The sequence below is a fragment of the Motacilla alba genome, chromosome 7 (assembly GCF_015832195.1).
Source record: "Motacilla alba alba isolate MOTALB_02 chromosome 7, Motacilla_alba_V1.0_pri, whole genome shotgun sequence".
In the NCBI taxonomy this organism is placed as follows: Eukaryota; Metazoa; Chordata; class Aves; order Passeriformes; family Motacillidae; genus Motacilla; species Motacilla alba.
In genome coordinates, this window is record NC_052022.1 from 3996244 (window position 1) to 4023597 (window position 27354).

The following is a 27354-nucleotide window of genomic DNA, read 5'->3' on the forward strand; positions in this document are numbered from 1 at the left end:
ATTCCGAGATTCCTTAACACCTTGAATTATCTTCTAATTTTCTGGTCATATGTAAATTGTTCTAACAGTATGGCCATATCTAAAGTTAGTTATCGGGGAAATTGAAGGTGGAGAGCAAGTGCTCTGCATAATAAAGAGTACTGCAAAGTTTTGGTCCCGTGCACATAATTAAAATGGCAGCAGCATCCAGGAAAATTGACACTAAGCTTGTTATGGAATTTTCTCCACATAGTCTTTACAATATTACTAGAATAAGGAGTCCACCACACCTCTTGGGGTCTACTTCTTCCTGAAACCTCCAGCTAGAGGACTAAGCCCCCATAAATGTTTTTGGGGACTTGCCACTAAAAACCTGCATGTAGGTTTTTAGATCCCTTAATCTTACACAATGTGTGCAAGGCTCTGACTAAGGAGTCTTCAGTGCTGGGATATAGGCAGCATGGCAATCTGGGAATCAAGTTGTTTTCTTTCTGGCATTATTCTAGCTGTACTGCACACCCATCACTGCATGCTGATAACTCTAATGTTTTGAAGAATAGTCTCTTTTTCACAACAAACTGGAGAAGAGAGGAGATTTTCCAGCCGCTCAGTACTGACCAGGCAAATTAATTAGCACAAGTAGCCAAAGAATCATCTGCAATGGAAATGATACTGAAGAAAAGAGATTTTTTACTTTGCCTCAAGACTATTAACATACAGAAGAGCTCCAGAAACACTGAAAACACCTAATTGTTGTTTATAGACATTTTTTAAGTAGAGTTGGTAAGATTACGGATTTGTAGATCCTGTGGCAGTAAAGGCCAAATAAAGAGAAGATTGATTGGAAATCGTAGCTTACTTTAGACAGTTGGATTAGGCAGAAATCACCCTGATGTGCAGTAAAGCAAGCAACAAGAATTAGGGGTTTGAAATAGTGCGAAGCATGTCCTAGAGTGCTAGCATTTCCTTCCTCGGAATAAACTGTCTTAAAATCCCTCTATAAATGACTGTTCATTAGCCTATCAATGTGTATAATGGCTCTCAAAATCATAATAAGAATTAATAATAGTTCAAATAGCAGAAAGGGACATTAATTTCTTCACTCATGAATATTAATGCTTTAGTAGACAGTCTCTTCCCGACATGCTTTCAAACTTAATTCGCAAGCCTACAGCCGATTACCTGGTACTTTCACTATCAAAAACATCCCCATTGGCCACCAGAAGATGTCAAATCACCCTGACTTGGGCACTAGCACAGAGGCTGAGGGCAGAAGACAACAGGAGTGAGATCATGGTGTGCTGATATCTTTCTTCAGAGTACAACAGTGGCTGCAAAAGATGCCCCAATGGACAATAAAAAAAAGGGATAAGGAAGAGGATGAATATGCTTAGCCCCAGAAGACCAGTATGATGGTGGATTATAATGGCAGAAGATAGACCACAGAATTACCGGAGAGTTGGGGTTGGAGGGGTTGTCTGGATATCCTCCAGTCCATCCCCTGCTGCCAAGGCAGAGTCACCTGGAGTGGGTGACACAGGAGGTTCCAGACAGAGAAACTCCATTAACTCCTTAGGCAGCTGTTCCAGTGCTCTGCCACCCTTGATGTAAAGAAGTTCTTCCTCAGTATTAAATATCTGACTGCAGAATTAGCTGCATAGGAGGTGTGGATGATCTGTCAGGCTGTGGCCCACGAGAGGACACCTCATCTCCTCCTTTCCAAGAGCGCAGAGCAGATGGATGCAAAACCACCTGAAGGGCACGTTCAGGTGCTGGTGCTTCAATGAGCATCTTATCCCAAGGCATCACAGAAGCTGAACAATAAGAAATTCTTTATTGTTTTTCCCTCTTAGCACTGCAGACGCTGTGCAACAGGAACTTAAACTTGAGAGATGATGTTCCCCACCTGATTTCCTTTGGAAGGAGAAAGAAGTGAGCTGCCAGGAGTAAATTTCAGGTAATTTAACTGCACTGCACCTCCAAATAACTGAGCAGGGAAAGATCTTATGAGATGTATTTAACCTCATTATATCTGATGCTGGGTCTTGAAAAGCTTTAGTTGAACTAAAGACTCTTATGAATATAAAATCAAAGTGAGCTGTACATTAAGGGTTTCGTATTCCCCGACAGCTGCGCATGTGCACACCCAGCTCTCATTAACAGCAATGGCAAATATGTGTGCCCATCACTCAGAAATCAGACCTCTGAGTACTTTGTTGGGTTTGTTTTTTTCCTAGAGATTTTCTCTATTGGATCTTTAATTAATCTCCTGCTCAGCTTTTTTCCCTTTAAGCTATGCCTCTCCCTCCCCCCCTTCCCAACAGGAGCAAACCCCCAAATCACTGGGTTTTTTTGTCAAGTTTTTCCGAGTCGATACAGTTTTACAAAATGCACCTGCATATATTAAATACAGGGAGGGTTTGCAGCACATAAACCACAGAGACGTGGAACGGAATAAATGCCTGGGACTTTGAAAGTACTTTTGCTGCCTGCCAACTTTAAACAAAAAAAATAATAATCAAGCAAAGGTAGATATGAAAATGAGAACATGAATGTTTTTGCAATCTTTTTGTGAGCACTGCAAGGCAAGAGTCTGCAACCTTGTGGAACAAAACACACGCATTTCATTCTGATTAACATAAAGACAGCCCCTTCTAACATGATTCACAATTATTAGTCTCTCTCTTGTGTTTGGGGATATATGGATTATCAGCCTAGCATATTTTGAATACATACACATTTTAATTCCTTTCCTAAACCATTTTACGCACTACAGTCAAATTGCAGAGACAAAATTTAGAGATCATTAATTCAATATTTTTTTTCCTTCTCTCCAGTTAAACACCTAAATTCCATAAGAGATAAAAGGCAGTCCCAAAAAACAATAAAAAGACAGGATCACGAATAATGGAAGGTAAGTCAGCTTTGAGATGCCCCTGCTCTTCTATTTTTTAAGTTTATTATTATTTTTATGTAACAGGCTATTTCACTAGCTGCTACTGTATGTGATGTACTTACTTATCGCCTCCACAAACTGTTCAAATAAGGAGTATGGGAACAGCGGCTCAGGCAGCTCTCTGAAAAACATCTTGAGTGCTCCGGTGACAACGTGGATGTCCTCCCACTGGCTGTCGTCCAAATTCAGCTTCTCTTCTGGGAAAACACGAGGAGAAATGGAACAACTGGTTTTAATGAAACAATTACAAGACACTAATTATTATGTTAATGTTTGCCTACTATCATCAGCAACCGTTAACAGCCTTCTGCACCTAGAGGTTTGGTGCTGTGCATGTTTTTTTTTTTTTTCCTTTTTTTTTCTTTTTTTTTTTTTTTTGTAGGAAGAGAACATTTTCAATGGAATACCATCTGTAGGAATGCAGCTAACAAAAAAACAAGAGACACAAAGAGACAGTACCATTGACACAGTATGTCAGATACATTTATTCCCATAATGCATCAGTATGAAAATTAGCATCACAGCTCAACATGATTCAAAGCTATTTGGTTTTGAGGCCGAGGGGCTAAGAGTTGCCAACGATGGACGGCTCAAGGGACCGGCCTAAAGGCCTTGCTGAGCCAACAGGAGACATATGCTAAACATGGCAATAGAAAATGAGTTATTGCTTTACATGTGTTAGCCTTGCTATGTACAAGGGAATAATGGGGAACGCTTTTCTCCTTTTTTTTTTTCTTTTTTTTTTTTTTTTTTTTTGCCTGAATGTAATGTCAGCAAGGAATAGAGGACTGTGAGAGAAAGGATATTAATTCCTTCTTACTGCTTCAAAAATATTTTGTTTGGTTTTCATCTCTGGGAGGAAGATTTGCCCAGCAACAATATTAGACAGACCCCTGTTGGCCTACCTAGGCTATGCAAAGCTGTCAAAAATGATAACACACTAAAGACAAACCACAAGTGCCTCCAAAACTGTTTTGCAAACAAAAAAAAATCTTTTCTTTTGAAGCTTGACTGAGCTAAGGAATTTAAATATAAAAGAAACTAAATGCTAAAATAGAGTTTCTAATAAAAATAAAACGAGATTGGGTGATTATTCTATTTTTCTTTGAGTTTGTTTTTGTGGATGTTTTTTCTTTTTAATTCTAGGAGAGTGATACTGTTAGAACATAATAAACAGTGAGATCATAATCCATATAAAACTCGAGGAAAGAGCAAATCCTTATTAGTCCAAATTAAAATGACACAAAACGACACACACTTTCTCCAAGTTCGCTTACTCCAAAATTGGAGTTTGCTTTTCTTCGCCGTGTGCTATGATTTTCTCTTTTAGAAAATTTCAGTCTGAGTGCAAATCAGGGGCCAACCATGAAAACTGCTGAACAAATTTAATTTGAAGCAACATCGTCCTGAAATGTTTTGCTAAATGTCACTGAAATTTCATGTGTAGCAATTCAGTGGGCTTCAAGAGCAGCCTCTTTACTGAACTGTTGCTTAACAAAATGGTAAAATCATTGGAGACATGTGGACACCCCCAACACCAGATCCCCCTACTGTAATGGTTTTCTCTACTTTTGGGCAGAAAATCTTAATCAAAATGGAGTCATCTTTCAACTTTTATTTAATAAATGTCATTAAATGCTTTCAAAAATTCTCGATTTGGGAGATGTATACAAATAAAGAATGAACCCAGTTCCTTAACTTGGAGTAATGTGAGACATAGCTGGAACAAAGGCAGACTTGTGCATTTCATTTAGATGTCTTGCTTGCTTCTTTGGTTTCAAGCCTCCTTTTTTTTTTTTTTTTCCCCCCTTTCTTTCTTTTTTTCCCATTCAATTACCTCAATCATAAAAGTAATGATTTGATCTCAAATGAGTTACCAGAGGGGATCTTCTTTAGACTCTGAGATCATATTTGATTGATCGTATTTCAACAATTAGCCTTTTATTTTGCCACACACTATTGAACTAGATCGACAGCATCTTAGCAGGCCAGCTTTAAACAGTCAACTGTTAACAATAGCATCAAAAAGAGAGACCTGATGGGGTTTACTGTCACTTTAAAGAACAGGGTGGGTTTTCACATTGTTGAAATCTGTCAGATATTTTGAAATGTCCCTCTCACTATGGTGCCACACCCCCTGCGTGCCCTTATAATAAAATTGGTTTTACTCCTGATTAAATCATTTTCTCCCTACCCACTACCATACTTCTCATAATGGACCTGTGTGCTCTACAGCTGGTGTTCTTCCCATGGTACCAATTCTTACTTTATCTTTTAAGCACTTTGCTGCTAAGATCTCATGCAGAGTGCTTATGTTTTGTTAAGAGCTTCATTCTTAGAGAAATAGCTTAACACATGTTCTAAAAATGTTGTACAACTTATTGCTTAAAACACATTTAGAAAATGTATAAGTACTGTAGCTTTGGCACAGAACTTTAAGTAGAAACCTTAAAAAAAAAAAAAAAGAAACACAACTTGTTTTTGCCATGCATTTGTCTTAAATGTCTAAAGTGGAATGCTTGACTTCTAAGGCTTTATAGAGACTTATCTTACCAGATTTTTGCACCATTTCCAGCTCTTCAAGGAAACGTGTTAGGAATGTATCATCGTGAAAGCAAAGGGTGTCAATTTTCCCTCTAGCAATAAGAGAGTTTTTAAAAATGTTTGCTAGAAGGAACAAATGCCAAGTCAAAAAAAAAAAAAAAAAAAAAAGGAAAAAAAAAAAAAAAAGGAAAAGAAAATAGAAGTCCATTCAGTGTAAGACTCTCATTTGGTTCCCACTGGTTGGAATCTCTCATGCCATGGTGAAAGGGCCATGAACAAACACACACACACACACATTTCAGGCTGGGTTTAAGGGGAGGACCTGGCTTTTTGGCTTTACTCAGACATATTTCTTATTGGGGTGTTTTGCTTACATAAAGATTAAGTCCCAAATCTGGTATTTAAACTTGACAGTCAAGGACTGCTTTCAGTCAGGAGATACTGTATCTGGGAAGATGCTCAAAATCTCACAGTCCTAAAAATTTGCTTTAACTTGTCAGTAGTATTTGATTAGTTCAACCATCACTGCCAGTTGATATCATATATCTTAGATACAGACACAAATATGCCCAGAAAATCCCATAAAATTTATGCTAATACCCAGGCTGAAAATATAAAGACCACATTAAGGGGAAAAAATAGTGTGGGCACTTGTCAAGGTTATTAGTTTAAAAAAAATCGATACACAATACATTTGTGAAGGGAACGTGTGTTTCACTGTGTTACTATTCAGCCTTTTCAACAATTCACATTTTTAATGGCACTTGTAATGTCTGCAGTAGAACCAAACAGGAGATCAGCTTTGGTTTAAGGATGCTATTCTGAGCTTCAGAAAGGAAGAAGGTAATCTATGGAAAGATCAGCTAAAGACAGGGGGGGAAAAAAATAAAAATATGAAAATCAACCAAAGCCGTAGAGAGAGTTGAATTTTGAAAGAAAATGGATGTGGTTTCTCTAACCACATGCCCTGCCTGGTATGTAGACTAATCTCTAGGAGCAAAATGTAGTCCTTTGAGAGCCCTGCTCCTTCACTTGTCTTTTCAGATAATTCATAGCTTGTATTTTCCCAGCTCTAAGCTGTCTCCTGCCCATGCTGCCATCACGTGCCAGAGCTCTACCTTCAGAGGCTTTTGCCCTCTTTGAGCATTCTACATTCCTGCAGCTCATGGATGACCACAAATCATGTGGGAAGCAAGTCCTGCAAACCCAGCTGGCAACGCCTGGTCTGCTGTGGGCGTTGTGCCCTCAAAAAACTTTCTAAAGCCTTTGGTGATTCAGGGTCTTTTTGGGTCTCGTACTGTGATCCATTTGCTGGTGTTGCTGCCTTTTCCATCATTTTCCTGCTGGTGGCTGCACACAGCAGCACTGGGATGAAAATTTGGCATTTGGGTGTGTCAACCCCCAGCTCAGAGCTTTTATCTCAGTAACCAGTGTATAAACTGAGGGAAATCTCCCCTGGAGAAAGTCCTCCATGGCACTGTTAAATAATACTTACAATCTCCCTCACAACAAAATCATTGCAGAACTGAGTGTGCACAAAGAATTCCCAGTTGGCTTAAATCCTGGGAAATTTTTTGGACTCACTCATCCTAATAGAAATTTTACTACTAAGAGATCCAAAACAGTCCTGTCGTTAAAAGAGGAAAAGAAAATTCCTCTTGCAAACACAGGGAAAAGACCAACTGACCAGTGGTGTTATGCTTTTTTTTCCAACTTGAAGAACCTTGTATGAAATTTGAAGACACCTCTTTTTCATCTTTTTTTTCATAGTTATATTAATCAAAAATATTTTCCTGATCATTCACGGTCTTCACTAGGAAAGAAGGGTAAAGCACAGACTCAAGCAGAAGTTCTCCACGTGCACCAGCACAGGTCTTCATCACAAAATCCCTTTGTGAGGGCTGTTCTCATGACTGACAGCACAAACACCAATTTGTACACTGGAAGGTGTGTGTGTTCCATTGCTGTACCTGCATTTTCCAAGCCACAGCCTTTCTGATCACCAGTGCACAGACACAGCAGCATTCTTGGGGCAGACAACTTCTTTCAAACACTCAATTTAGAGCAGCAATTGAGCACAGAGATGTCCAGACATGACAGCAATGGGATGCTGTGAGGTGGTGACAATTGTTTCTCACTCCATGGCCAGGAGCTCAATCCCTTCGTGAAACAGCACACAACGCTGAGCTTGCCTCCCCGGAGGTAAATCCTGCCCTGACACCCTCCAAAGTCCATAAACCCCTGTAACTTCTATGAAATAGCACAACAAAAACCTCAACTCTTGTGAAGCAATAATTCCCTCATTCAGGTGGATTTTTTTGAGTTCTTCCTCTCTCCCTCGCTAGGTTTGGGAGATCCATTGTCCTGCCTGAGCTCAATGCACAGCCCTTCACCTCCAAGAGTGTTTAAACAAATCAAGGAAAATGTCAGCTAAGCAAATCATTACATTTTGTCTGCAATGGATTTCTAAACAGCCTCGTCTGAATCCATCCAATTCTAGCACTGATGACTTATCAGGGATATAGTCAGCAAAAGAAAGCTTGTGTGCTTTTCACTTCCTCTGCTGGAGGAATCTGGCATGCCCTTTCAACAGAAAATTTAAGCTGTGATGCTACATTGCCTGAACGTGTGTTTATTACTGGAGTCCATTTCCATGAAGTCCAAGCACAAATTACTGAGCAACTTCAGCTAAAATGCAGAACATCTCTGTGTGCACCCAGAGTGCTGCTTATTCCAGTCCTCTCAAGTGACAGTTCTCTGACCTGGGAGCACACTGGAAGAACCAAGTACTGCTAACTTAAACCTCAGCCTGTGCCAGAAAAAAAAAAAGGTTTCTGTACTTGGCCACACTGGGTCATATTCATCCTCCTATAATTCCACAAAGTCCAAAGAGTAAGAGAGGGATGAACTGTCTCATTGTTTCTGTGAAAAAGATCCAGTGCACTTGAGGAGTTATGGGGTGGTATGTGATGATGGCATGCAGAGGAGTTCAAAGGTTTGGAAAAGTGGTCAGTCAGCGATGCCACAGTGCCAGGGAAATTTCTACACTATCACTCACTGTTTAGAACTGAAAGTATAAAAAAAATTCTTGGAAGGAAATACTTTTGGCAGCCAGAAACAGGTATCATCACCAAGGTACTTATATGTTATTCACTGCCAATACCTGCTACAAGCTTCAACGACAGATATTAGTTTTGACTTAGCATATTCTATCATCGTGATCTGGAGCAATAATTACTGTGATGGGATTATAATTACAAGTACTTTTAAAATTCATTAAATTTAGCTGAATCAACTATTCCGTATGGGAAAAGGAATGATTTTAAAGAGAGAATATTTCCCCTCAAAATGCAGCTGAAAGCTCCCTAAGAATAAACAGACCACCTGTTTACAGATCAACATACTTCTGCCAGACTCGCTTGGAGGTGACTTGTAAACAAAGAGTAGGAGCAGGCAGACACAGCCAGAGCATGGGGACCTGCAGGGTCCTGATCACTCCTTTTGGGGCCAAAGAAACAATCAGGTACTGCTCAGGGCTTAAAAAAGGGATAAGAAAGGAGCACAGAGGAATTCCCACCCAGCCCTTACCCTTCCACAGAGCACCATGGCCACCTGAACACCAGAAAGGGGCTTGGCAAACTTTCTGCAACTCACAGAAATTAAATGTCTGTGCTGAGAGGAAATTACATTTGTCCTCCAGTGCTGAGATTGTGTCCTCTATCTAATTCTCTCCACTTATTGCACAGTAACTTCAGCTTCTTCCTAATAGTTAAAGCACACTTTATTTTTTCTGTTTATTCTTCCCTCTTTATTTTGAGCTGGGCTAATGACTACAGAACAAAAAAACATCAAATACAGAACAAAACACCAAAATACTGATCTAATACTTGCTTAGACCAGTAACTTATTCTCCAGGATTCATTTTGCTGTTCAAAGAGAAAAGTCCATTCTAAATTCTGCTTTTGACTTGATTGATCTTCCCCTCTTTGCTGTGCATTGTGTATACATACATTAGTCAAGGTAAATATCTGCCTACCAACCTCAAATCTGTTATTAACATTTTTTTTACTGTGTAATTGCTCTCCAGTTTGCTTCTCTGCAATCTAATTTTGGGAGTTTTATCTTTTTTTTCTCTTCCCCATTTACAGTCAGATCTTTTATCAGATTTATGTGTATCGGTGTCTGCAAATCTACATTTTAAATAAATTGAAGGCTCTGAAGATCTAATACAGAGAGGAATTGGACAATGACTCTCTGTCCCATTTTCATACTTCAAAAATATGTTCATATTCATATCTTTTTAATTGTGCTACTAGCTCAGAGTGCTTTAGGATTCTGTCATATAGCTGTTCTGTTCTTCCCCTTCTTGCTGTTTCTAACACTGCTTCTATTTCCATTCTTGTCAAAAGCCTTTTCATAGTCCAAAAATCTGTACACAATGTTTTGTAATATTTGGCAGACTTATCTGAAACCTAATTCACTGCTTTCTTGTGATTCATGGGTCATAAATTATTTCATATGTAATGTACCCCAAAGGGTAAAAAAGTCTTTGTATTAAATTTCAACCAGACACTTTAAGGGAGAGGAAAAAAAATAAAGGGAAAAGAGTATTTTTGAGAGAGTCTGCAAAGATCTGACCTCAATATATTGTCTAGTGTGTTGTCTTCCACAAATGGCATCTCAGTATCCTTTAGTAAATATAAGATTTCAACATGCTACAAGCAAAAACACTCTGCTGTAGTGTGGGCTTGCTATGGACAACTTTAAAGGAAAGGAGAAATACAAAATATGAAGCACTGGATCAGACGAGTGATGCATTAAATCAGTCCCGTCTCCAGTGATTGTTAAACTGAAAGGGTCTGCACGAAAACAATTCAAAAAACAAGAATACCACCCAATCCTGACTTGTTGCACACAGCCAAATATATTATTGTGACTGACCCCAGTAACAATGAGCTTGTGCCTCAGTGAGTGAGTTTCAATAATCAAAGGAAATAATTAACAAAACAATAAAGATCATTATAACTTCCTTTATGTAAATGACTTCCAAATGTAAATAGATCAAAGCTTAGGCTAAAATTAAGCAATTCCCCTAGTCCTCCTACAATACTAGAAGGGAACAAACATATATAGTTTGTTTACAGCAATAAGGATTATCAATGAAATATTTCTTGTTTTATTAGAAAAATAGAAATATAAACAATTCTCAAAGTGCTATTCACATATTCCTCATATCCGTAACCTCATTTATTTTGATGGAACTATTTCAAAGGATACAGGTTATCCACAGTAAATCTCTGTTCTCACACCTTGTTGTTTTAAGGATGTCCAGAGAACAAATTCGACATTTTTATTTTTTAATGAGCGGGCTCTTTGAAGCAGAGCATCTGAAGGAAGTATTCTTACATGAAATCAGGTGCACACAAGCCCTGTAGATGTCAAGGACAAAACATTTTATTTTGTATAGAATTTATCTTTTGGTTCACTAAAGTCAAAACACTTCTGTTCATCAGAACTTTTATAAAGGACTGTTTCATAATATGAATCCATTTGGATTATCTGACCAAAGATAAGACTTCAATGGACTTACTATATCATTCACCACTGTACCAGTGCCACAAAAGGGAATTACAATTAATTGGATTATGTTGGTCTCCACCCGCTGATTGTAGAAGAGAAAGTCTGAAACTGTAACTATTTCAAACGGACCATATCTCTCATCAACCATGGGATTTGGGCTTTAATTTACCAATAAAGCTTAATTTCTTCTCTATATTCTCTTCTGGTTAGGAAGAGGTCATTTAAACACTTTATTCAAGTTATTCAAAAAGAAAGGACACTTTGCTAAATACTTTCAAACACTAGCACTTTAATGCCTGCACCTTGCCTTTAGGAATTCTTTTTTTTATATGAGCAATAAAGTGAGTTGCCTTCAAAAACCCAAGACAAAGACCCAGGACTGCATTTGGGTAATAAGAATAATTCAGGCTTCACCTCTCTTGGTTCAGTTCATGAAAACTTGGCTGAGATTGTTACCTAACACAACAGTTTGTTATCAGTTATACAGTGAACAGAGACTATCGCCTCACCTCATGGACAGACATGAGGTAGTGAGAGTTTTCCATAGTAGAGCACCATGTTAGATCTAGGTTTATCTTTATGGAAAGTTACACCAGGAAAGGCAAAGGTACGAATATAAATTTGATAAAATTTGATGTAAATATAAATGATAAATTCTATTAGCTTGGAAATAGTAATTTTTCACAATGCAGGTAACTTCAACTACGTTAATTAATGCAACTTACATGCTAAAACCCAACAAAAATACCAGTCTTATATATGTCCACAAATGTGTACATATGTATATATGTATGTATGAACAGATCTAAATTTGCTTATATATTATATTTTCGCTGATGGCTCTGCCTCAAAGCCATTAGCATTTTTCTTTGCTACCCTCACTGGAAGGTTATTTCAGTGCCTAATTCCTTCAAGTTGCCAGACTAAATTATTCAACTTTATATACTTTAAAAATAATTATTAATATCAGTAATGCTCGCTTTGATTTTTTTTTTTTATTTTTTGTCAAACTTTCGCATTCGGTTTAAGGAATAAAAAGTCCTCAGTCAACTTACTTCAAAACCATGTTGCTTAATTCACATTTGCATTACTTTTTGCTAATATCTGAAGCTCTAATTCCATTCCCTGGATATTAGCTTGGACTAGCTATGCTGTTAAAGATAGGAATGCTTCTAAGTACTTACTGAATCAGGGCATATGAGATGATAATTGTATGTGTTTAAAACAAAACTTTAAACAGGAGGGGATTATATAAGTTGCTAAAACAAATATATCTTCAAGTGCACTGAAGGACTTTTAAATGTTAACGAAATGTCCTTTGATAATAATAGTGCTAATAATAACATAAATTTTCAAATATTTTTATGCATTTTGGGAATCACATGTTACCCTGAATATGGAAGACTCTTGGTAAGTGCACTTTTTTCATACAAACTCATCAGCTTTGGGGTTCCATCCACTCTGAAGTCACACCAGTGGATCCTGTCCTGATCCAGGCGTGGGTTATCCTGCACATTTCAGCTTCTTTTGCACAGAGCTGGCTTACAAACATTAACATTTTTGTGTAATGCATTTTTGTGACAGCAAAAATAACTTTTGTTGGAGGAATAGGATGACTCTGCAAGTGTGGAAGCCCAAAGTGTCCATGAAACCCATGGAATCACATGACTAGTGGGACACAGAGCTGCCTACAGAGCAACATTTGAGACCTTGTCCAGGTAATTTTGACCAAAAGGTTGGAATTTTGGGGCCAGTGTGGGCTTAAAATGATCTCCACCCACCCTGACACGTGCAATTCCACGTGCCATTCCATAGCTTCTCCCACTGAGCCTCGGGAGATGCATGAACACCCCGGGGCACACGCAAACACGCCTGGCAGTGCCTGTGGTTCCTGCTTGGCAGGGAAGGGGTGCGATGAAATTCGGGTGACTCACGTCATGATGTTTTCCATTTCCCACACAGCCTCACAGCCTCACGTGTAAGGAGGAGACAGCAGCGCCTCCTGCATCCACCAAATCCTTGTTCACCTCACACCTTTCCCTCCACCTCACGTGCACATCCGTGTTTTGCATGTCCGTTTTCCCTGCGGTAGAGCCCAGAGGAGATTTGCCACGTTGCCCATTGATTTGTGCGTCCCTTTCTCTTTTCCAGGGTTTATCTGGATGTGTATCCTGCTTGTAATGCTTCCAGTTCCTCTCATTCCACCTCAAACTACAGGCATGTATTACAGGAGGGCAAGGGTAGGCTTCAAAACAATTTCAGAACTTCATAGTACATGGATTTTTCCTGTTCTACAAATTAGTCTTGTGAATGGACTTGTAATAACGAGGATTTCAACATAAAATAAGAGATTTTCATGTCTTTGGTTCCTTGAGACGCATTCAGGTCCCTCCCGTGAGAAATATATTAAAATATTGATTAGATTAGAGCAACATTTCAAATAAATGGAGATTTATACTTCCTTTTGGAGACAGAATCTTATAAAAAAGTTTCAAGGCATCACACAACAAAGCAGTTGACAAGAAAGATAGCATCTGCTTTCCTGGCTATTCAAGCTGAAGTTTTTCATTCTAAATGCAGGCAATGTTTCCAAAGTTAACATAATTAACTCACGACAATCCTGAAACATCATAATATAAGATGCAGATGGAAATTCAAAGCTTTAAAAATGTCATATAACTGCAAGAGGATTACCATTTTTTAACAGCATGAATCTGAATACTAATTAAAACAGGTGGTTTTATTTCAAACACTTTTGCCCACTGTGGCACTACTGGGTGGGTTATTTATGCATTAATCTATTAGGAGGCATATATTGCTTGAAAATTGTGATATGCTGTAATAACGAATTTAAGAGATAAAGGAATGACACTCTGTCCTGCTTCCTGAAACAATAAAAGACCAATAGTTCAATTAGTTAGTAATTTCCGTGTGACTATTTGACAGATTCTGCTAATTGTTAAGCTCCCACTAACTATTGCTTTACATAATTAATTATATTCAAACGTGAACAACAAAGACATGTGGGCCAGTTGCCCTTTTGACAATGTTTTTCGCAAACTGATTTGCTTACCAAAAATATTTTTAGAAAGAAAAGATACTAATCTGAAGTGGAAATACACATCAAAAAACGTTGAAACAGCTCTGCATTTTACCATGGTTATGAGAAAAAAATTTGGATTGTTTAACATATCATTTATGCTGCATGCATAATAGCTGAAGTCTTCTAGCAGAGATCTTTCATATTAATTTAGCATTGCATAAAATTCATAGTAACAGGTCCAAGGGTCAAGCATCATTCATCATTAGTTGAAGTGACATTTGCAACCCTTCATATAGCAGCTGCTTGAAAGGGGAAAAAAGGTATTCTTTGGGAGAATGGGGGGTAGCACACAATCCCCGCTCTATCCGCGGAAGGGAAAACAAGGTGCCACTATGTCAGCGTGGTAATGTGCTTAAATTTGGTGATGTCATTCTTCCCTAACCCCCACGAGTCACAAGGCACAAGGCAGCTGCATTCCTGAACTTCGGAGTTCGGGTGGAGATAAGTAATAACTAGATGTAAATGAATTACATTACTGTGGTTGTGAACATAGCTCTGTGCATCTAAATTATGATTTATATCAGGATCCTATCTTGTTTTTGAGAGTTTTCTACTTGTTAACAAGGCAGCCCTTGTTCTCATGGCATCCTCCAGGCATAATAGTTTCTGGGAAGCCAAATAAGATCACTTTTGAAACTGCAAGACAGCATTCCAAGACTTTGCAGCAGAACACATTGGCCAAATTAGGACTTCTGAAGACTGTTAACTAACAAATAAAATCTTTTTTTTTCTTTCTTTGTGGCATGTCTTCACTACTATAAAACATTAAGATCAGAACCGAAAATGTGAGCAATTAAAATGAAAATGTAATCATCTGCAAGAAAAGATAAATTTGTATTAAATGGCTAATACTTCACAGTCCTTTTGATATTACAAGTACTTTTTTAAGGAAATATATATTTTATGTCACAGTAATTTTTATTATGTGAAACATGTGATCTCTTTGGAATTATGCACATTTATAAACCACAGTCATTAAAACAGCATGCGACACAAAGTAGTTTGATTTTGGAGCTTTGCTAATATTTGGTGATTTTCCTCAACTTTATACCTGAAATATATTTAATTTATTCATGTCACTAATTATCCACTAGTATTTAAAGCACTGGGATGACTACCAACCCAGACTACTGCTTTTTCCTTAATAAGTTTAATGATTTTTACAAGGGAAACCAATGTTTTTTAAAGAGTCACTTAGAAGCACATGAAAAATGTTCAAGGACATTGCTTATTACACACTGCAATTCTATGAGCTGCTATAAATTAAACTCCCAGTCAAAACACTTCTACCAGTGAGAATTCACTTTTCTGTACTCTCCACAAGAGTTAGGGAGAAGAAGATGCACTGGTCTGGAGTCAAAATAAGGTGTAAAATAGGGATTTAATGGTGACATTTCATTATAGCCAATATCAACACCGGCCCTTCACATTGCACATCAGCTGTGAGCCTCAGACTGAGTCCCAAAATGGTTTGCAGACCAGGTTGTTCATATAATATGTTATTTAAAGTATAAGGTGGTGAAAAATTCATCCCTGAATCAGACCAAAAAACCACGTTCACATAGTACCAGTGCTGCCAGCCCATTACTCCCATGTCCTCTCTGTTTCCCCTGGGTTTTAATCAGTGCAGCCATTAAACACGTATGTAAAGATGTTATAGATACCAGCCAGGCAGAATGGCTGTAAAAGGAATAGAACAGCAGAGGCAAGATGACTGGCAGATAGGGTTGCCACATCCCCCTTAAAGAGACTGCTCCTTTTCCACACCTTATGTCTCTTGTACCATAAAAATATGCATAGATGTATGTGGGAGCATCATAGCAGATTTCTTGGGATGCGTGCCATGCATCTGAGCTCCGAAGCTGGCTCAACGTTGTCACCATTAAGTCTCAGTGTACACAGCAACACTTCAATCTAATTTCAATTAGGGAAAAGTTACACAGAAACTTCTTTGAGAGTACCCATGACCCTACACATAAATACCAATTAAATTCAGTATCATCAGTGTCTTTGCAGTGAACATTGATATCACCAGTGAAAAAAAGGAATTTAAAATGAGGCAAGGCTTGATGACATTACCTCCATCTACAAGCTCTGCCTGTGTTAACTAGTACGTCAACGATTAGTAAAACAGTGGGATTCATCTGTGAAAAAATGGGGTGAAAAGTAGAAATGACATGAAATTTTCATTGCAGGCAGTTTTTATGTGACATAAGGTAGAATATTGCATTGCTATGCAACAAAATGCTACCTGGTAAATGAGTAAAAAGCTTAATCTGCTGAGAAGTTAGAGACACCTGCAGTGTTGGCAGTTGCAGCTGAGATAGCAGGAGAGCTAACTAAACTAACTAAAACTACTTCTCATACCAAAGATATATAATCTCAAACCAGCTGTTTACGTGCTTAACTATCTCTGTGTCCTGAACACAGAAAAATCTGTAGGAAAAAGGACTTTCAGTGTCATTAAGTAAGATCAGTGAGGTTGTGCCTGTTTATATGTGGATACTCAGGATACACAGGCACTGCATTTAGACTTGAGCTATTTCCTTTTGTTTGCCCATCTTTTATTTAGAAACAATGGGACTAAAAGTGTGGCAAGTTAAAGCTTTACTTCTTGACAACCACTTTTCCATTCCGAAGTTAGGAGACATGCAGATTACTCGAGGGAGATAAAAATGTGCCCTTTAAGCCCTTTCCACAAAGACAACACCTCCCAAACCTGCAGGACCAGGAGGAAAAGTCATCCTGAAAGTATTAAGGCTCCTTGCACACCATCGCTCATTGGTGACTGGGAGATTTTACAGTCTTTCAAATCTTCTTTCAATCACAAGATGCCTTAAATGGGCAGAAGGTCTTAAAATGTGCTCTCCATCTCCCCAGTTGAGAAAGATACATTGAAGGGGGAGGGAGGGGGATTCAGGCCACAACACAAAAAGCATTAATGCAAAGAACAGTGGGGTCTCTCCCTAATTTGACTTTCTCTACAGGTGGTCTGCAGCTGCATCCAAACAGGTTACACTACCGCCTTCCCATGGGCATTACAACAAAGTAGGATCTGTATTCACAAGAATACATTTGCTGGCATGGGCTGATTCAGGTCTAAAAATAAGAAAAAAGCATTTTTCAGTATAGCCTGAGGTAACTCTCCGCGCCAGCAGAAGACAGTAGCACTCTTGTTTCACTGGCTGTGCGTGATGATAAAGGATATCAGAAACCTACTTCATGTGACTCACCGAGGTCCACAGCCAGATTCCAATTGATTCATTTTATTTGTATTAGTTTGTTCTCTATCGACCACACAACAGGCTAGACCAAATCAATAAGCAATATTCTGTTTTCTATTGACTTGGGGAGTAATTCGCACCGGGCCCTGCGACTGCTGTATCTGATTTTATAGTTCTGTATATCATCATGGAAACGGCGGGGCTCAGAGACCACTGGGAGCAGACAGAAATGGGAAAAAATTGCAAAAGCAAGGTGAGATATTGGCTTTTAAACTATTGCACCAGCCAGAGAAGAGGTCTGTGCTGCAGGTGCAGAGGGTATTTCACCTTGTGCCTAAGGAATTCTGAAGTGCGAACGTGCCTTTGACAGTGTGCAAACATGATGTAGGGATGAGATGAACATGTAACTGTTGTGCCACACGTCCAGCCCTAGGACAAGGCTGCAAGGTGGTGCCAGCAGCAGCTACCCCCTGGATGGGTTTGCAGAGAAAGAGCTGTGACCCATGGGTTTGGGACTGCCAAAATCCCTGCTGCTGACACCAGCACAGTGGAACAAACAGTGGAACCTGTGTAGGTGTGAAATGGCCTCGGCAGGGTTTTCTTAAATAGATAGCTCACGTCTGCTTATGTGGATTCCTGGACAAATCAGATAAAAAACACACACAGCTCTTAATCATTTTCCTCGTTGTTTTTTTTTTTTTTTTTTTTTTTTGTTCCCTAGCTTGTTCACAATACCCTGGGAGAGATATCTGCTCACGAGACACCTCCAAATAACTAATCTTTGCATTCCTCAATTTTTTATTTTATACTTTTTAAAGGATTCCTCTTCCTGCAATTAGTGGATAAGTGGAAATAAAAGAGCTTTTGCCCAAAACTGTCCCACACTACTTCTACCCAATGATTTTGCTAAAATACTCAATGTAAGAGCAGGACAGCTCTCCTTATTGCTGCACAAAGACAACTGACTGTATTGTAATATTTCTTTTCCTTTAAAACTTCCCTTCTGCCTTAGATCTCAGATTCTTTGAGCTTCTGTACCAAAGCAGAGAGCTGGCTTTTCAGTGTCTCCCATAATCTTGGCTTTTCTACATGAGACAGAAAAAGCAGGCAGGGTACTGGGGTGGGTGTATGTAAAGGGTGGCAGAATACGGCCCAGTGTGTTCTTCCTATCAAATACACTTGACAAACTTTAATGAAAAGTCTTCTCTACTTCCTACTAACAGATGTTTCCAATTTTTTCTCTCTCAGCACTTTAAACCACCATCTTTAGTTTTCATGTCTAAGAGACATTATTATAGGATACATCATAATGATATACTGTACATTCATATACAGTATCCCATACAATGACTAGTTGATTTATAATTCAGATCCAATAAAGGGAAAAAATTGATTTAACTGATGACTAGTGAAATACTAAATGCATTACAATGTTTGAAAAGAACATCCTTTTCTTGCAATGCGAGTGACATAATAAAATTAAATATGGATATAAGATAATGCCCATTATTATTAGGCAAGTGGAATCAAAGGGAAGAAAAGGAAGAAAAGCAATCTCTATGGATCAAGGAATGCCTAAACTTCTTCTTCAAATGCACAAAAGCATGAAGACAAATGGAAAGATTTCACAAATAAAGTAAATTCAAATAATCTTGAATTACAGTATAAAGTTGGTTTTCCATTTACTGGTCTTTGTCCATCGGGACTTGCAGCAGCGCTGTCACATTTGGGTACCGTACTGGGGGTAAATGTGAATTCCATGGGTCATTAACCTTTGGGTTTCTAAGCTCTGGGATAAATGTTTGTTTCCTTAAACCCGTGCAGCAGCACAAAGCCACGATTTAGCCCCACATCCAAGAAATTCATACCCTTGTCCTATATCTCACCCTTTCACCCTGCAAAGCCCCAGTCAAGGCTCATCCCCGTTTCTCACCCCATCCCAGAATACTCACACAATCAATACCGAGGCGATGCAGCCACTAATTTCCATGTCTCATTCCAGAAGCTTTACGACTGCTCCCCTTTTCCCTGTGCAGCTGTGTGGGCAAGGAGCCTGGCCAGGGGTGGTGGGAGAGCATCAGCAAGTAGGGAGCACAAAGCCAAGGTACCAGCGAGCTGCCCCAGCATTCGGAAGAACTCCTCAACATATTGAACGTTTCCAGGTCAGAAATCGAGGCCAGGCACCCCAGAAGTAGTTGAGATTTTAACTTTCTTTAAGCATCTGCTGGAAGTCAGTCACTCCAGCATTTGCACATATCTTTGTTCTTCCAGATGGGTAAATTGCTTCTAATACAAAATAACTCTGAAAGCGGCTGTGATTGCTCATACAGACTTGGATTGATGGTCAATTTTTTATAATCCTAGTGCAGTAGTTTCTCCCTGTAGGAATATGTGTATTTTGCTTCTGGAGGAGCAGTGGCAGGCAGTAATCGCTGCTGGAGCCAGTGGAGTTTATTTTATTGAAAGAATCATACAGTCGTTATAACCAAAATGACACCCAAGTACTGGCACTGAGCTACACCTCATTTCACTGTCGCATCAGAAACATTTTTTAAAAGACTTCAGCGATTTCAGACATCTTACAGAAAAGTTATTGTACCTAAAAATCATTCCGGGGTTTTAACCTACATTATGGAATTTAACAAAACAGTATAAACCAGCTCAGAGAAATGCACCAGCAGAAACTGGGGGTCAGCTAATTTGTGCTTAAACACCTCCATTTGCATGTGCAAAAGTGGATAATTATGCTCCTAGTTGCCCATTCATGTGTACAGATGGGTGCACCCACACATTTTTGTGGGATAATTTTTGGAAGCCTATAGAAAATATGGTCTTTAAAGATTTTAATAAGGTTGGCAAAACATACTTTTTCTGCATAAAATTATGTAGTTCCCAAGTCTAAAATTACTTTGATTTAAAAATGAAAATTGGCAAGGGATTAATCCATAATATGGTCTAATTACTTTTTTCTTAAAAATTAAATGGTCAAGATCTTAACTCAGAATAGTGGTTACTGTTCATGAACTGAAACTAAGAAACAGAACTGAATAAAGGATTTTATTAAGTGTCTAAATATGTGTTTAGCTAATAGAATCCTCTTACCTTTGGCTGAATAACAGGTATAATAATTCTGAAAGCATATTGAATTTATACATCTGAAGCATAACGCCCTACTAATTATATTTTTATGAGACTGAAATGCAAACTGGCCAAAGCTTGGAAATAAAAAGTAGAACTGACTTGCTGTCATTAACTTGCAAAAACACACACATCCATGAACACACACAACAAGTAAAGGGAAAGAAACAGAGAGAGACACAGAGGATGTCGGAAACAGGTCATTAGCACATCTTTTGGCCCTTACCGATGGCATTGTTAGCTTTTATTTAACCTTTGCATTGTTTAAAATGTTTAAAATGGAAGTTCATTTTATTTATCAAAGTGGACTCAGCTATATTCAAAGGGTGTTTGCCAGCCTGCAATATATAGGGCTTGCTGAGCACTGCTCGATAAACAGATCAGATTTTCAGTAAGGACTGAGTTTTCCCTATCATGTTCAGCAGGAAAAAACCATATTAAAGCAAGGATACTTTTTCATGTTCCCTGGTATTTTATTATTTCTTTGTTTGCAGAGGTTACTTCTACAAGTAAGTAAATATCCCTGCGAATTTCTCTTTGTCCTTCATCAATCAGAACCGGTCAATTATCAGACTAGTGCAACTAGATCAAAACTCCAGGCTGTGTAGTCATATTACCACTCATATTATTACTAAAAGCGCATCTATATTCCAAACTGGGATACCATAACCCCTTTGTCATTTTCCAATAAAAAAGACCATACCAAATAGGCAGAGCACACCGTAATTAGCAGCTGGCAGAGAAAGCTGTAAATCTGTATGAGTTCTGAACGATTTGCTTACATTGTTGCTTTGTTGACAAATGATGCTGTACATGTTAATGTTCCTGAAATGTCCCCATTGCACCTGACGTGCCAATAAATGCCAGCCAGCTGTATGAATTATGGAAATAAGATTTTTGTTTATGAAGGTATCCCAGACATTTATTTTACTGCATGCCTCTTGACAGATTTAATGTCTGGAGTTACATTGAGAAGATATTTGCTACCTGACATAATGGATAATGGAAACTTTAAAGGCTTTTTTTTAATGATGAGACTAATATATTTTTTTTTAAATTTTACCTTGTGGCTACACATTTATTCTCGATATAAAGCTTGCATATTTTAAATGAAATGATACTAAATTGTTCCTAATGTACCATGAGTTGGATGAAGCCAGTGCTGCAGCGTATGAGAAAACAGAAGAAAAGTAGCTCTGAGAGCTACTAAAACAAGAGCACTACATGCAAGTTTCCCTGTTTCTCTGGGTTTATTTTATCTCCTGTGCACATTCACTAGTATATCATTAGTGCACAAAGGTAGCAGTTAAATCTCAGGCATTTGAAAGTATGATAAAAATCTTTTAACAGATGTATTTATAGCAGACTCCATAAAACATTCATTTAATATGCTAAGGCAAGGCACAGAGAACATAGGAATTTGTACAGCTACTGCCTATATTTAACTATATTTAACTGGATTCAGAACCAAAAAATCTGTTCCTGAACTCTGAATATTTAAAAACAAGGTGTATGTTCTTAAGTAAGACACACAAAAAATCCCTGTAAGTATGGGAAGTCATGAAAACTCTTATTCCAACCCTGCTTTTAGCAAGCATGCTTGTTCTAGCCACGGAAAAAATTATCCCAGTTATCCCATCTCTGAAACAAACTCTGATCAGACTTGTCTAGGGACAGGTTTGCAGGTTACTCTGATTTCCCCCAGAGCTGGTTCTGCTGTGGAAGGGCCCTGAAGCTCTCCCAGCACCGGGGTGAGCAGCAGGTGCTGCCTCCTGGGAATCCCAGCCCCACATTTTCCCTGCCCCGTGAGTTAGGGAACCTGATTCCTGCTCCAAAATGGAAAAATTTCGCCTGGCAGAAGCGACTCTACTACGCAAGCTCTTCAATTCTTCCTCTATTAGCACATGTTAGTGTATTGTCAAGAGGAACAATAGCAACCCCACAAACTATTTATTCCATCAAGAACAATTTATTGTCTTTTGTAAGTTCGTTTCCAGCTTCTGAAGCTCAAGAGAGAAAAATCTGCTGGTTCTTTAAAACTTCAGATGTTAGGGACTATTTGTAGTCATCATATAAATGGGGGTGGTAACCAAATTAACCAAATTCATTTTGTAACCACAAATCATTCCTATTAAAATACTCCCTTCTCACCCCACCTCAAAAGAAGAATAAGAATAATAAGAAAAAAAAAGGAGTCCAGATGGTTAAAATTATTTTTAAGCAAATATTTAGTGGTTACAGTTGAATTCTTCTGGCACACATTCTCCACTACAAAAATGACACCCCACATTCACTGTGTTAACCATTTTCCAATGTGCCAGCCAAATGAATGCCTCAGAGAACACACACACACACACGTTATGGAAGCATTATCAGAAATGCTATAGTTAAGGTTCCTTTGCAATTTGGGCAGAAAGTGGGGCTATTTTACACTGTGTGGTAGAATTTTGTCTCCAGGTATGACAGGCAACTCCTCAAGAGAGATCTGAGCTTTCTACAGAAATTCCCTTCTTGAAGTACAACTGGTTTTCAGCATACTTCTTTATTGCAAAATGTCACTGGAAATTCGACTTGGGAAGTGGGGGGGGAAAAGGCTTGCAACTCTATATTCACAGCAACTGCCATCTCCATATTCTGCACAGTTTAGGAATGTTTCACTGAAAGACAAAAAAATGCCTTCTTTTATTTGCCATACCCTAATTTTAGTCTGTGTAAGAAGCAGCCCAAGGAACTCCCTTTGTTGCTGTGACAGTTGCTTTAATTCCCCCATGTTTTTCCTCGGGCTTGTTCACACACTGACCCACACTACTTGGAGCACACCGAGGGTGTATCCCTGCCTTTCCAAGAGATTTAACAACCACCACCTCTGCACACACGCCGCTCTGCGCTCCCAGTTCACAGCCCAGAGCAGACTGGTGGGAGGCTGATGGGTGGAAGCAGGAGCACTGGCACCAGCACGGTGCTGGCTGCGGTGATGGACGGCCGGGGAAGGTGTCCCCCCGTGCAGCTCCTGCAAACTGGTTGCTCCAGTCTGGCATCCCAGGAGGCTTGCCAGATGGAGAAACCTTCTCCGCAGCAGAACTGCAAGCTGTGCTTCTCGGGAAACTCGAGGCTGTAACCCTTTCCCTCTTCCTCCACATACCCTGTTGCTTCCAGATTTCTTTCGATGCCTACACATAAACAACCGAGACGAAATCTTCATTTCCCAGAGACACAAACTTAACTCGTTTCTAATCCTTTTTCCAGCAAATTAACCCCAGATAACTTAACACTGTATATATAGCTTTGGGAATAGAAGCTAATTCATTCTAGGTCAGAGCTAAAACTGTGCATGTGATCCCCATGAAATGGATGAGTGTATTGTGGATGCTCACATATTTTTAAGCAGAAGAGAAGCTTGTTGTGGAGTTGCAGTGCTTGGATATCATATTTGCATGGGCTGACTAAGGAGTTGTTTTGGGCAAAAATTAAGGTTGGTTATTTAGTGATCTTCTTCACATTCAGTTGATGAGACCCTACCAGTAAAAACTCTGCTGGAAGCAGCAACATAACGTTAACAAAGGTTTATTTTGGCAGGGGTTAAGGTCTGAATTTTTTTCTTTTTTCTAAAGAAAAGAAATACACATCTCTGTCTCTGTGTATGTGCATATGCACACCTGTTTTACATTGGTGTAACTCGTCTGATCTCAGTGTTTTACATCAGGATACTGAAAGGTAAATCTGACCCATACCATAAAGCTTCCAAAGGGCTAGCTCTCGTTATTTTTTCTTTTTTTACAAAAGCCTATATTTTGCTCAGTGGAAGATTAAAACTAATGTATAGCAGAAGAGCAATGTAAGGAATCCCAGGGTAAGTCTCCATCCTCCTCTGAGTACCTGCACAGTGGGGTAGTGCAGGAACTCAGGCTCCACTACCCATTTTCTCTTTCACGTGCATGGAATTCATTGAAAGTAGTGGAAAGGAAATTACAGCAGTCTCACAGGTCTCTAACAAGAGATCACTGTGTGGAAAAATGTGACTTGTCAAGAGCTACTTTCTTTGTATTGATTCATCAGAAAAATATACCGTAAAGAATAGCTGAAACCTAAAAGCTTTGCATTCCTCTTCCAGTACTAAATCAAACCAGATATTGGTAAAAGGTGCAATTTCACTGCAGACATACCAAAAGGTGATAATATTCCTATTGACTGAGACCAGTGGATGGCATAAAACATATACTCCTTTTCCAGTATCTTATCCCATGATTATTTGTATTTTCCCCCTGCAGTTCACTGTTTAAGCAGTCTGTTTACAACCAAGAAAATAAACACCAAAATATCAAATAAACAAGGGGAAGGGATCTAATTAAAGTCTAAATTTACTTACTTTGGGGAAGTAATTACTCTCAAACATTCCTGCTCTTTCCTCATATAGGTAAAAGCTCACTCCCAAGGAAGAATATCTCAACCAGGCATAGATAATTTGTATTTGTGAAGGAATACAACAATATTCTTCAAAGTTTCACATGGGTTCCTGCAGAAAAGAGGAGCAGAGCATGCTGCCATCAAACACCCCCTGAAATTAAAATGGCCATGGGGAGTAGAAGAAGTGGCCCCAGGCTTCTGTCGAGTTGTACTTTCTGCTGGAAAAGGAAGGCTCCTCTGTGCAAGGAGGGTTTGCAGGGCACTGCTCTGCCAGGGGCTGGTTGTGCAAAACGTTACCTGTCTCACTCCCTATTACTTATGCTTTGTGCTGAAGAGTGGCACGTTGATTAATTACTACTCTAAAGTGCTTATAAAGCATCAGTCCAAGGCAGGTTTACTAGGTTGGGGCCTCCTGTGATTTACTGTCTAAAGGAGAAAAGCAAAGGCCATTTGTGAAGGAGCATTTTCTGCTGGATGGAGGACAAAAAAAAAAAAAAGAAAGAAAGTAATTTAAATTACTCATCCTCTGCTCCCCCCAAATTAAAGTGCCTGACACTGAAACGCAAAACCAAAGACTTTTTTCCTCTGAAATTTATGCAAAAAGATGAATAGCAATAGAGTTTTATCCCATTTCTCTTTAAAGCACACCCTGAAAATGGTAAGAAAAGGAACAGCCCGAATCCACTGGCAAGAAAGGTCTGAAATGTTTTCGTTTGCTGATATATGGAGCTGATCAGAGAACTTCAAAATAATTAGAGCAGAAATTCTGTAATACTTTTTCCTTTTTCAAGACTGTTGCTGGAAAGGAAGAGGAGAAAGCAAAGGGCAGGCACAGCCACACACACGAGGCATATCCACAGGAAGGATTCATTTGGTTCTGGTTTGTTTCTGCTGCTACTTTGCTTTTTTTTTTTTTCCACCAGCAGTAAACTGGCACTTCGGGTTTACTTTGCTTCACTTACTAAAGCCTTTTAATAGTATATAGTGCAGGAATTCGAGAGAAAAAGATTCCCATATGACAGAGACCCTTTGATACTGTTACTTCAACCAAAACTTTGAAATACAGTAGCTGGTTTTGTGTGCTGCATATGACAATTTTTCCCCGAGTCTTAAAAACTTTGATTTACTTAACTGCTGTCGCTGATGTGACTCACAGAAAAGAAAGCATGAGAAGACTCAGAGAGAGGAATGGCTCATGTGTTAGTCTATTTGATGGCACAGGATTATACAGGAAAATAATTAGTGCAGTCTGTAAAAAGAGCCTACAAAAAATATTGGTAGCAAAGAAAAAAAGCAGATAATGTCAAATACTTTCAATAATTTTATCGCTGTTTCAATACAATCCTATGTAGATTTTCTATTACAATTTATTTCTGTAGTTACACTAAGCAGGGGAGTAAGTAAACACACAACCTACATCTCAGCAGAGTTTTGAAGTGTGAGAGCACCAAAGATACCCTTGAAAACTGCAAGTGGGGTTTTTAATTCTATTAGAAGAAATTAAGATTTCTCCTGGAGAGCAGAAAGGTGATTTGGGGATACCCACCCTACCCCACCACTGGCACTCTGTGCAGTCCCAACTGCTCTCTTGTAATCACCTCCAAAGCAGATTGCAGGGGGCTCTGGAAACAGCCTGGGGAAGGGCACCAGACAGGTGGGATCCAAATTCCCTGCCTGCCCTAGACACGACCACCTGCAGCCACCATGCACCCAGAATTTAAAGGTGAATATGAGAGAATCATAATCCCAGAACGGGATGGGTTTGAAGGGACCTTAAAAATCATCTTGTTCCAAACCCCTGCCGCAGGCAGGGACACCTTCCACCAGAGCAGGTTGCTCCAAGCTGGGTTTGAACAATTTCAGGGTTGGGCTTTGAAGGTCTAACATGTGCATTGGGAGGCACTGACACAACAAAGTGAAGGAGGGGAGGATTTCCTCCAGAACCTGCTGAGATGCCTTGTCCTTTGCTGGCTTGCCCTGCCCAGGGAAAAGCAATTGCCTCTTACACCTCTCTGTGGTACAGTTTACCTATATGTAAAATGAAGACAGTGCTTGCCCTCAAGGGTGTAGAGAAGCTTAATTAAGCAGGAGATTCTTAGCCTTAATCAGACTTCTCTCACTTGCTAAGTACACGGGAAATCCTTCCGTTCAGGAACAAACTTGACACCATGACAAATGAATCAGCTTCCTTACCATTTTGCCTTTGGGAATTATTTTCCTTGGGAACAGATATTTATGAAGCTGTAAAAAAAATTTAAAAAATACCCAAAGCAAACAAACAAACAAAAACCCAAAAAACCCAAACCAAACTGAATCTCCACATTTTTATCATTGCTGATGTTTTTCCTTCATATTAAACGTTTCCTGCAATTTTATTTTTTTGGGGAGCCTCTGGAAATTACCTAAGGACTTGTATGACAGAAGAT

General features: G+C 39.0%; 1 protein-coding gene across 1 annotated transcript in view; it reads right to left on the reverse strand.

Moving 5' to 3' along the window:
- Window positions 1-27354, reverse strand: part of ARHGAP15 (Rho GTPase activating protein 15) — a 320771-nt gene that overhangs the window by 55176 nt on the left and 238241 nt on the right. The window contains exon 13 of the mRNA XM_038142951.1: window positions 2998-3132. Coding sequence (XP_037998879.1) covers window positions 2998-3132 — 135 coding nt within the window. The remainder of the gene's footprint in view (window positions 1-2997; window positions 3133-27354) is intronic.